The 12,786-nt window shown below is 35.5% G+C and overlaps 2 protein-coding genes across 2 annotated transcripts; one reads left to right on the top strand and one right to left on the bottom strand.

Annotated features, from left to right (window-relative positions):
- Window positions 1-2,005: 2,005 nt before the first annotated feature.
- On the bottom strand, window positions 2,006-4,893 carry LOC108689955 (WD40 repeat-containing protein SMU1). The gene is made up of 8 exons (XM_018196955.1): window positions 4,643-4,893; window positions 4,497-4,563; window positions 4,001-4,144; window positions 3,605-3,719; window positions 2,864-3,506; window positions 2,682-2,783; window positions 2,266-2,602; window positions 2,006-2,197 (listed from the first exon to the last, which is right to left on the bottom strand). Exons 1-8 carry the CDS (start codon window positions 4,666-4,668, stop codon window positions 2,099-2,101), a joined length of 1,533 nt encoding a protein of 510 aa, XP_018052444.1. The 5' UTR covers window positions 4,669-4,893; the 3' UTR covers window positions 2,006-2,098.
- A 94-nt stretch (window positions 4,894-4,987) lies between these two features.
- Window positions 4,988-12,709, top strand: LOC108689950 (adhesion G protein-coupled receptor A3). Its single transcript, XM_018196950.1, has 13 exons — window positions 4,988-5,080; window positions 5,996-6,204; window positions 6,279-6,422; window positions 6,646-6,717; window positions 6,822-6,893; window positions 7,017-7,088; window positions 7,167-7,250; window positions 7,328-7,654; window positions 8,130-8,266; window positions 8,322-9,176; window positions 9,525-9,774; window positions 9,858-10,151; window positions 10,375-12,709. The coding sequence occupies exons 2-13, from the start codon at window positions 6,020-6,022 to the stop codon at window positions 12,707-12,709; spliced, it is 4,827 nt and encodes a 1,608-aa protein (XP_018052439.1). The 5' UTR covers window positions 4,988-5,080; window positions 5,996-6,019.
- Window positions 12,710-12,786: the final 77 nt, after the last annotated feature.

The following is a 12,786-nucleotide window of genomic DNA, read 5'->3' as shown; positions in this document are numbered from 1 at the left end:
ATATATAATAGACCTAAGATAATATAAAATATATTCATATAATACATATAAAACATTAGAAGTAAAAATACAATTAATACTGCTCACTCTGAAATGGAGAAAAACATACCGTACCATTTAAAGGACTAAGCTTCAATTTTGAAAGATAGTAGGTAGAACGCAACTGCGAGAATTTGATAATTATTATTGTTATTGTCACAATTATATTGCATTTTATCAATGATTATGCTTTTAATCAAGTTATTTGTAATATCAAAGGGCAATAAAAAATCATGTAAAAATCGTCGACGGTGCCGAATATAACTACAAGGAAGAGAGATCGGTGAGGTTAAAAATCCAACCAATAATTGAACTAACTTGATCTAATTATACCGACAGGAAACTCTGAGTAAATTGAAAATTTCCAATGACATTAAAAACACATTAGCAGGGACTAAGCAGGAAGCGGAACGACTTTTGACAGTCCATTTGTTTTCACGTGTAGATTACATGCCAAAAAGACCGACAATGAACTTTCACGCGGTCTTTAATCTCGCTCTATGAGAAAATCCTACCGATGTCACATATTTGTGTCATCATAAAAAATGATAGGTTCTATGCTGGAAGAACAATGAAATATGTAATAATCGCTTTTTAATAAAGTAGCGCATTATAAATTATATATATAGAAACAAATGTTTAAGATATAAAAACGTTTTTATGGTTTATAAGAAAAAAATATTTTTCTTATAAAACAAATCTAAAAAAATATTATTAATTTCAAAAATATTTAAAAATAAAAGAATCCGAATTAAGTTTTAAGAATTAGTATAAAGAATAAATTTCTATTTTTCTTTAGATTATTCTCACATCAGTTTTATAAAAGAATTAATAAAAATTGGATTGATCAAGCAAAATTAGAATTATTTACATAGAAAACAACAGTGATAAAAAGTAGCAGATAAAAAGGCTCTTATGTCATCGACCAAAAGCGAGGATCCTGCTTGGAATAAGATTACTCTTCGATTAGACCCACGTTCTGAGCATCGGTTTGATTAATCGCCGTCCCTCGGCCGGATATATTTTCGCGCATAGGGTTTTATGAAGATATTAACGAAGGGTCGTTTTCGGTCATAAGCGACCATAGCAAACCGTAAGCGGACGCGCGCAAAAAGGAGCAGCAGGTCGGTGCTGGTTTTGGCGCTGCCTAAGACGCCTGAGCCGACCACCGATCGTACGACCGATAACCCGGTTAACCCCACCAGTCTGTTATTATAATATTTGCCGAGTCGAAATATAGTGATTGCTTATTTGCTTGGGCCCAATTACGTTCAAGCGCGCGCCAGCTAAGGGCCCGCGCTACGTGACGACGTGTAGGGGGATAGGTACGAGAAGAAGGTGCACTTAGTCCCGAACGAACCCGACCAACCACCCCGTATCCTATCTACCTACCTGCTTCGGCTCACGTCGGCGACGTTATAACGATTAGGTTCGCACGATCAGATACAGACGGATGTAATGTCTATTATTGCTCGCGGAGAACGCGTTACGTCGAATGCTTCAGCGATATCGATAATTTTTCCATGAAAAATCACGCCTTTTCTTTCCTCGTTAACGAGCTCGAACCGAAGAAATCAAACGAATCGTGAAGAAACGTAAAGAAAAGCTGTAAAGTTTTATAAAATCTTGGCACCTTCGCAAAAAAATTATATATCCGTAGAATACAAACTAATAGTAGTATTATATCAATATTATAATTTTCTACTTAACAATATGTAATATAATAATAAATACAACACTTACGATACTTAACAGTTACACTGTTGAGTACGAAAATTATAACATTGATATAATATTATTGTTAGTTTATGTTCTGCGGATAGTTAATTTCATTTTATTTTTATTTAAATACTGATAACGTATATTTTCTTCGTTGGCTGGTCAATATTACGATAAAAGAACGAATGAATTAATAAATTAATAATTGTTGCATAATAATTCGGGAACAAACTTATAATACCACAGTCGCTGTAAAAATGTTGTATTATAATACATGAAGACATATTCTCCTTACTTTCTGTATTCAAATATAAAAAGAAATAAGAATTTCTTGATTTATTTATGGTTTCCATAGTTTTAGCAGACCGTCTTCGCTGTAAGAACATAATAAATTTTGATGGGGATGATGCGCCAAGCCGATTACATCCTTCTCGTGTATCTAAAAAGGCCGCGACGCTGTTAATCGGAATAAACAAATATTATAATAAAACATAAAGGCATACTTACATTGAGCGTTCTCTCGAGCTTTCCCGACGATGTGGAAAAACAGTACAGTACAAGATCTTCACCAACGCAATAGATAAATTCGCCACGTGGACTCACCACTGTAGTTACAAAGTCACCTCCCTCTCGTTTACCGCTAGAAAACGATCTCACTATTTGCCCTTGCATATTCATAATTACTACCGTGTTAGAACGATTGCACACGACGAAGTGCTCCGGATTTCGAGGAAGGGTATGTATACTATTCACTGTGAGATCAGCGGCTCCCAATGATTTGTAAGTGCCTATGCATTCGGTAGTTTTCAAGCTCCAAATTTTTACAGTTCCATCCGACGACGCGCTACAAAATAAAGAATGACACTTATTTATTTTATTTAAAAAAAAAACAGATTTTTTTCTTGTTTATAATAATAATATACCTAATTATATTATGACCATCCGAAGAAAAAACGACTTCGTTCACAAATGAAGAGTGACCGCGAAATTCCTTGAGAGTTTTTCCAGATTTAAGACCGTGTACCCTATGAAATTTGTGAATAAGATTGTTAATAATATTCTATTTTTGTTAAAGTATATTCGAAATGTAATTCATTTATATTACCTTATACTGGTATCGAACGAGGCTGACAATATTTGACTGTTATCTCTGCTAAACTGTAGGCAAGTCACGCCTTTTGAATGCGCCTTCTCGAATTTCCTCAAACACAGTCCACTCTGTACCCTCCAAACCTTAATTTTACCATCTTGACCACCGCCCGCCAACATCTCGCTGTCACGACTGAACGACATTGACAGGACCGCTTGCTCCATCATCATAAAGTTGTCTTGCGCCTGATATTTCAAATCTTTTCTAATTTTACCAGTTGTAAAGTTCCACACTTCAATAAAACCATCCACTGAACCAGTCACTAAGTATTGACCATCGGGCGAGAAACGCGCGCACTCCACGTGTGATTTCTGACCGAATTTGATTTGTTTCGACAATTGCGTCGGATACTTCTCGTCTTCTTGGTCACGAACCGCTGCTTTTCCTCGGAACAAATCTATCGTGGTGCCAGGCGGTAGTAGACCCTGATGTTGCTGCCACTTCAATGCTTGTCCCAACAGAGCAAGCAATCTGCTAGATGGTACTACCGACACTTCGCCAGCAAGAGCGGTGGCTATGTACGCTCTCCGTTTTTCCTTCGTGCTTCCGTCGGGATATGCCTCGCGCGGATCGAAATACGAACGTGCAAGTAGATTCTCTATAAATTGATAGATATATAATATTACAAGTAACATTAACAAAATATAAAATAAAATTATAAAATAAAAATTTTAATTAAATGTGATAGACATATACCTAAATGAATATATCTCTCAGGTTCTTGTTGCTTCATCATAATCATAGGATCAGTCTGTCTTAATAAGGAACGTGCTGCACCTAATTCTCGTAGTTCAATTAATTCTAAAACAACCTAAGATAAAATAAAATCTGTGAATTTTGTAAGAAAATATAATAATATATTATAAATAATTGATTTAGTTTTGGAAAAATCTATATACAGATTTAAAATAGATTTATTTTCAGCTGAATTTCTTGTATAATTCTTCTTTCTTCTTTTCCTTTCTACATTGAAGAAAAAAAGGGAAAAGATGAATAGCAAGAAGATATTAAAAGAATAAGGCCATTGTTTACAAGATGTACTTAAGGATATTATATTATTTTTAATGTATAATTTTAATTTAAGATATCTACCTGTTCGTACAAGTCTATGAGTTTCTTGTCAGGTAATTTTAATGACTGTATAGCTTTCAGAACTGTATCCCAATGGCCATTATTTATATCCGCAACAAATCCATCCACACTGTCTACAGTATTCAGCGACACACCAGTTTCCTCCTGTATACAAAATATATTAGTAAACATGCATAAAAAAGTACTATCTCTATTTTTCTCAGAATTTTTATTATACAAATTAAAACACTTTTCAGAAATAAAGTCTACATCTCTTTTCTAGAATTTTTCATAAATCTGAATTCCAAAATATTCTAAAATTTCTAATGATGAATTCAATTATTCATCATTATTAAATTCATATCGAATTATATTCATATTGAATGTTAAAGTCTGCTATATAAAGTATCTAAATACAATGGCATAATATAATCAACATTGACAACAAAATAATACACATATATTTTGTTAAATTCTGATAAAATTTCACCAGGATAAAACGTTGAGAAGAAATTACTTGTAAGGTTTGCAGTGTCTTGACAAGGTTTGACTCCTTAAGATACTGTTGTATCAATCGGATCACACTGAAAAATAATCAAATACATTACGATATACAATTTATATTTCTAACAATCTAGTAGTCAGAATATCATCAGCACTCACTCGGCAGACTCTATTTCAATCGACATTTCCACGTATCTTGCTATTTAAGCACGTAGAACAACAAACTTCAAAGGTTATGTTCCTAAGCAACCTGCGATGTCTGACGTACAGGTTGACCATACATCCGCATCGTTCACGAATGCGGCGTGAAAATGAAAATGATCGCAGTCGCCAGATTGTAATCAAATATCGGAGACGTGTCCGTTCTCCGAGGAAAACAATTCCTCCGCGCAAAGTCAAAACTCTCCTCACAGCAATACCTCCCAAGTGCTGGCCGCTCTCGTCAGATAGCGTTACGATGGCATCGTGCTCTAGATTCTCTTCTACCTAGTCCATCCTGGTCTGCAGCGTCAATAACACACTGGCTACATAAATAAAAATGTGGCTATTTAAAATTGACTCTTCGGCAATGTGAGAACCGCGACCTTTAATTGGGCCGTGAGTATCGCGGGATATCCGTTTTTTTTACCCCTCGCACTCTTAATTTTCGAGACTGCGAAAAATCGACCCCAACGACCCGCAGTGTTCTCGTATACATCTGCCAGAAAGTGTGATGGCAAAGTAGTTTTTTTGTTTTGTTTTTCTTATTTGTACCCGTTATACTGTGTTCTTCCAAAAATCCTGTTACCTTAATTGTTTAGCATTAATTATTTAAATTCAGAGACATGTTATAGAGCATTTCGCAGAACAGCAATTGCACGTGTGTTATGTGTAAAGCTATGTCCTTACTGGAGCAACAAGGCAGAAATTTTTGTTACCTGCTGCCTCTCCGAATGTTCCCGAATTCCAAGTATCTTCTTTCGATTGAAAACATGCGACAAACTTTTTGCTGACGATAGAAATATCAATAAACTTTTGGCAATAACTGGCAATTTTTCAAGAAACATAGAATATCAACAAAGTTTCTCGTTTTTACTTCAGTAAGGATATAGACTATGTTTCAAAATGCACTGTCAGTGTTAAAAATCTATAGTGTACTTTTTAAATTCTTTGAAGTGGAATCTTACTCTAAAGAGTGAAAACTGAACTAGTCTTGAAAAAGAATAGTTCAAATTTTAATCTATTTTAGTTATAATGTAAATTAATTTTAATTTTGGTTTAACTTACTTTTTATTTTCTAGAAATAGAAAAAAATACAAATTAAATTAATTCAATTCATGTTAATGTACATTGCTAGAAATGATTCCATGAGTGAGATTTCATTCTTCAAAGTGATTCATCTAAAAATTTTAGAGAATATGTATATAATATAAACTATATTTTCAGTGCTGATAATGAATTTTAAAACACAGCCATAATTTACATGCTCTACTCATTTTCAGATTTCAAAGTGCAAATTTTTATATTTTTCAGATCAACAACGACCTTTCTCTAATCATGAAAGTCAGTCTTCTGTTTGCTATTCTGCTTCCAACATGGGCCAACGCGATTGTGTGTCCGCAGCATTGCTTGTGCAAATCTGTCGGTGCTCAAGCTGAGTGGTTACGTCTTAAATGTAGCGATGGCTTAGAAGAAATTAAAGATATAGATGTCAACAAGGTCAACGTGGAACTTATACAATTGTAAGACTGTTCTATATATCTTTTATGTTTTTTGGTTTCTGACAACAGTGCGATAATAGTCAAATTAATTACAGAGATTTGAGCAAAAATGTCATTTACGTTGTTGAAGTGGATGCATTTAAAAATTTGACAAATCTCAGACGGCTTGATTTATCGAAAAACAAGATTATTTCTATAGGCGAGGGTTGTTTTAACGGCTTGGCAAACTTAGAACGATTGTAAGAATTCGTATATAAATAAAAGCTCATCTGCAAATTTGCTTTATGCCTGCTTTTATTTATAGATTAACTTTACTTTTGATTCAGTTTAGTCTTCATCTTTTTCTAGTTCTAAAAATGAAAAAAATGAAGAATAAATGAAGAATCGAGAGAATAAAATTATTCTATGCTAATGGAAATCTACCCATATAATTTTATAATCTTATAAAACTCGTAATTTCAGGGATTTGAGTCAGAACCAGATATCAATAATAGATAGCTATGCATTCAAAAAATTACCGAATCTCAAAAGGCTGTAAGTCTAGAACGAATTAATACATTTGACAGTTAATATATTTGAACACAGTTTTCTTATAGAGATATTTCTTTCTTATGCATTTTTTTGCTTTGTTGCTCTAGCGATTTGTCTGGAAATAAAATTACTGCTCTGGCGCCGTCCTTATTTCATGATTTGTTGGCCTTAGAGCGTTTGTAAGTTAAAGCGAAATTTATTTACGCTAGCAAATATTAATTTTACTAGCTTTCTATGTGTATATATTATTATATAGAAATCTACTTTATAAACATACAAATACATGTATCTATATATTTTAGGAAATTAAATGGAAACAGTTTAACTACTTTAAAAGAAGGCACATTTCACGGGCTTAACATATTAAAACAACTGTAATACAAATTTCTACTTATTTTTTAATTAATATATAATCTATATAAAATTTATAACATTTATGTGATATATTTCAGAGATTTGTCTAATAATCTTTGGAAATGTGATTGCGATCTATATTGGTTTAGTAATTGGATCTACAATTCTTCAATTAAATTGAAGTAACGTATATTGCGCATCTCTGATTAATTATGATTACTTACATTGAAGTTTTTCATGTTTAATTTAATATTTTCAGTCTAACGCCAAAATGCTCGTCACCAGCGTTTGCCAAAGGGCAATCGTTGAAGAAATTAAAATTCTGGGACGAGCTTCAATGTCAGTGGATGTCGCCGGCAATTGAAATTCGTCCAATTCAAAACCAAGTAGTCTTCGCTGGAGATTCGATTACCTTAAAGTGCAGAGCACCCAGCGTTACTGTAGACAAAAGTGCCAGATTGAATTGGTTGTGGTATCCTAATGCGTCGGCCGAAATCGTGGACTTAAATTCTTATAGAGATCCGCGAAATTTACCTAATATTAAGGTTGACAACAGGTATCTGCCGGATAGCGGTATTGTGGACAGGTAATATAAAGTTTCTTAAATTGCCTTAAAAAATATTACTTAACTCATATTATTTATAATATAACTCATATTATATTATATTATTTAACTGAAATATTACATAACTGAAACATATGAGTGACTGATGGAGAGAAATCTTTGGACATTTTTCTAATTTTAAATAGTATAATTTGTGATAATTTTGTTTTATTCATATAAGCTAATTATTGTACTATTTATGCTAAGTTTAAGTGTTGCAATTTTTTTACGAATTTTAAAATTTCTAAAATTAATAACAAAAAATTAATAACAAAAAACTTAAGTAAGTTTTAAGGACCCATATGTTTCTTTAGCACAAAAAATATATATTCCTATTATAAATAATTAATAATTATACAACAATTAAAAATATAAAGAATAGAATAGAAATTATTATAATTATTAAATAATTGTAAGATAGAATAAAAATTATTATATATCTTTTGCTGTTTCTTAGTGCTCTTAGTATTATCCCGATCAAGGAGGAACATAATGGACAATGGAATTGTTTATTAGTTTCTGTAAACGGCAACAAATCGAAAGCAGTCAGTGTCATCGTAATATCCGAGCATACGCGTTATTGCCCTCTAGCAGGTAATTAATAGAATCTTAGCATTAAAGAATCGTTAATCATGTATTCTTCTTTTAGTAACGAAAAACAACAAGGGTATTTATACGTGGCCTAAAACAATAGTGGGATGGAAAGCGGAGTTGCCGTGTGAAGTCGATCGTCTCTCGGGCTTGATGCAAGCGCCTTTGAAAGCTTTTTATCACTGTAACACGAGCGGTCAGTGGGAGCGTCTAAATACGGAATCATGTCCATACATATCTCATACAACGAAAATCTTAGAGCAATTTTCAAAAGTTAATCTGTCCTTAACGAAAAGCAGTCTCCTGGAGACAGCCAAAAGATTTAAAAATTACACGGGAAATGGCTCGGTGAAGTTAACAGATCCGGTTGAAATCCATTTCATCGTGCGAACTATAGAGAATTATTTGAATTTCTTAATAGATGAAAAGGAACTTGGAATCATGTTGGTCGACATCGTCAGTTCGATGATGAAATTGCCGAAAGAGATGTTAAAGAGAGCGGAAATAAATTTCAAAGCCTGCACGAGACTGATCAAAGCGATCGAACATATTACAGAATTTACACCGTCCATACAATCGCATAAAAAATACATGGCACTCGAGGAGTTTCGAGTGAAGCGCGACAGTTTCGGCGGATTAACATGTACATGGTATACAAATATCGCTGCAAATGCCGATTCGGACACAAGATTTCTGCACTGCACAACAATTAATAGGACAACGCCGATCAATACAAAGGACAAGGCAATCGAGGCTTCCATTCAATTACCTGCCTCTTTGCTGCAACACTCACAAGACAGTGCAATAGCTCAACAGCTTATGATATATATGTATAGCGACAGCAGATTCTTTCCTAAGACGATTGCAAATGATAGCATGGACATATCAACGTGTATTGCCGGCAGTAAATTAAGTGAGTCGAAAACTGTAGTACATAAAATTTAGGTTTCTCTTCTTTAATCCTCCGAAGCTGACATCAAAATCTGTAACAGAGTAACTGATGCTGAGTTTGTGAGAGCGCTCCATTTAATTTATGTTGACTAAAAGACACTAATTAATTCAAGCAACCAAAATAACATAATTTGAATAAAAAAGAATAAATATTAAATTCATTTTGATAATAATAATTCAAATTTGCAAATATGACATAAAAAATATAATTAAGTGAATCCAATAGACTCACGTTAGCTCCGAAAAGATATAATTGAATGGGTCCATCATCAGCTCCGAAGAATTAAATAAGTTGTATAATTTTTTGCAGTTGGTACATCGGTACGAAATCTGTCCGAACCGGTTTACATTATGCTAAAGGCACCGTTGTATCATTATAACGGGAAAAGGCCGAGACCAGTGGTATGGGATGAAACATTGAACAACATAGGAGGATGGACCAGTGATGGATGCCATTTAATTAACCTATTAAGTAATAGTCTCATAGTTTTTCATTGCGACAGATTGGGTTATTATGGACTTTTGCAGGATATTTCGTATTTTGATATGGATGGAAATAAGTACGAAAGCTTTCTATACGTATATTTTTTTGAAGTTTTCTTTTCGATTATGATTCTATCACTATTGCATGTGACTTTTGCAGTTTACACGGAGCGAAATTCAGGTACTCACATCCGGCGATATACATCGGAAGTTTCGTGACGATAACTTGCTTGATGATCACGTCCGTGACATATATTATTTCTTATACATCTATCACGATGCCTAAAAAAGCAAAACATTCCATTATCAACACTTGGTTTGCCATGGCACTATTATCATTTCTATACAGCATCGGTATCCAGCAAACAGAGCACATCGAGATTTGTCAGGGTGTCGGTCTTACTTTACATTATTTATCGTTGTGTTGCCTGCTATGGATGGCAGTATCTGCCAGGTATATCGCCTATGTTCTGTGATTTTCTATTGTAAAATTCTGTAAAATATAAAATTCTTTAATGATTGATTTTGCTTTTATTTTACTGGATTTAAATGTAAATCAATCATATATGAAAGAATTTTATAATAGTATTAGTATAAGCTGCTTGTTTTGCTGAACGCAGCCATCATATATGCCCCTCAAAGAAAACAAAATATTCATCGAGATCCTTTTGTTTCAGCAATATGCACAAAAAATTGACGAAACCAGGCCTCAATGTGATACCCGACGATGAACTTCCGGATCAACCCCTACCTAAACCCTTGTTAGGACTCTACTTGGTCGGATGGGGTGTAGCTTTGATAATTTGCGGAATATCTGGCGCAATTAATCTACGTGAATACGCCGGTTATTCTCATTGCTTCCTCACGTCCGGACCGGCGCTCGCTGCGCTTTTTATACCATGTGGAATTTTAATTGCGTATCTGCTAATCTTCCTCTTGCTCATCAGACGTGCGATTCAGAACGTCGACATGAACACGCAATTGTCTGAGGGTACTCAGGCAACGGAGAACATGGATTTGGAGTTATTGGAGCCAAACGCGAATCCTTCTGGAGATAGAAATAGCATGCGCAGCACGCAGACGGTGTCTTCCGATATTGAGGATCCGGAACACTCACAATTTACGCAATGGAAGGGCCAAGTGATAATGTTAGTGTTGTATTTGATATCCTGGAGTAGTGCAGCCGCGGTTACAATCAAGCCGTTTGACTCCATGCCATTCGAGGAGACCGTGTTCGCCGTGATATACGCCATCACCACGAGTTCTTTGGGTGTTTTCGTGCTGTTCTTCTATGGAATCGCTCGTAACGACGTTCGGAGTCAGTGGCTAAAGATGCGATGCTGGCTGGAAAAGCGAAAGAACCGTTGCTGCCGCACTAGGAGCGTGTGCGATGCGAATTCTGTGATTCCGACGCAGCCACTTGTGCAGAATTTTGTTCCGCCGTTGTCGAACTCGCAAGCCACCCAAGCGATATCCGATACGAACTCCGTCTCTTCGTCGAGGAATACCAATCAATCGCAACAGCTCTATAACAGTTCTAAGCTCGCGGACTTGGCGGCCAATCGAGAAAACGTGTCTGCCGTGAACACGAAAGCGGCGAATCTGATAGTAATGCATCGTCATCAGTATCACTCTAACAATTCTGTTACCACCTATACCGAACCGTCATCGGCCTGCGTCGAGATGTTCTACAATCCTCATCAGAGCGGCGTCGCTAGAAAGTTCTTTAAGAAACAACGTAGACATGCAACCGCGAAGAAAAATAATCTCGGCCCGAGGAAGCAGGGCGATGGCGGAGCTACTAGTGACGGTGGCAGTTGCATTTCCATACCTCGGCCTACCGCAAAGATCAACAATAGTCTAGAACGCAGCATCTTAAGCAGCAGCGCTAAAGTCAACAATACTAATATACACGTCGAGCTAAATCCCATAAACGATATAAAAAACGTCAATATATTATCGGATAGTGGCGGCAGCATCTCTGAGGAAAGAATCCCGATGCGCTTCGTTATTGGTCAGGAGAACTTGATGCATAGCATCAAGAAGATCAATAATAGCGCGCAACGGGATAATCCGCACGTTAATGTCATGATGTCCAATACAAGAGAAATGTTGCAACCGAGGAGAATGGCACAAGACTCGGATGCAGACGTTTCGAAGACAGACGAAGAGTGGCATTTACGAAACGTCTCCCAACAATGTAGTTTGGAGTATAGCTCCGAGATGGATACCGTCACGCAAATGACTAGCGAACGGAGCGATCACAATCTGTCGGAGATCTACGAGAACGTGGAAGTGGTACAACATGAGCGTTTCTCGAGGAAAAGATGTCCTAGCGTAAATGAGATGGAAATCACCGCTGAGGAACGCATATCAAGAGATGTGGGACGATTGTATCTCTCTAACAGTATGTATTGTTTACCGTTGGAGTACGAAAAACCGCTGATAAACAATTACTGTAATTCATTGAACGACCTCACGTCTCTAACGAGTGCAAAGTATCGTGGTTATTCAAAACCGTCGTTCATAGATATACAAAGTACAACTAGTTCGAATTTATGCGGGCAACAAGTTCCTGAGTCCCAAGAATCATTCGACCATTCGGAACGTTCGCTTTTTGAGATAAACAGCTTGACTAGTGATAATCCATGTACGTTAACACCGCACGCGGAAACTCCCTACGCCTGTTCCCTATCGAATGTTTATTATATCTCCGACAAAAGTTTGGAGGAAAACAATTCTCATGAGAAATCGCAGTTGCCAGATGTGGATCACAATGTATTTAATGCACCCGAATCGAAAGATTTTCTGTTGGAGAAGAACTTCAGTTCTCTCGCTGATATTCCGTCAATTAGTAGGTCTAGTTCGCGTGATATTAATAATCTTAATTTAATTGATGAAATGAATGCATTTGCGAACCCTGCAGGTGATATACAGCAATTTGAAGCTGACGAAATTTATTTAGATGATTCGGTGAACTATTTGCCAGTAAAGAAAGAAACCAGCGTTTAATATATAATTATATATTGTATAATTTATACATAAATTATGTATAATTTATATATAAACTATATATATATAATATATGT

Source organism: Atta colombica, unplaced genomic scaffold (genome assembly GCF_001594045.1).
Source record: "Atta colombica isolate Treedump-2 unplaced genomic scaffold, Acol1.0 scaffold288, whole genome shotgun sequence".
Lineage (NCBI taxonomy): Eukaryota > Metazoa > Arthropoda > Insecta > Hymenoptera > Formicidae > Atta > Atta colombica.
This window is presented reverse-complemented; position numbering and strand designations above follow the sequence as displayed.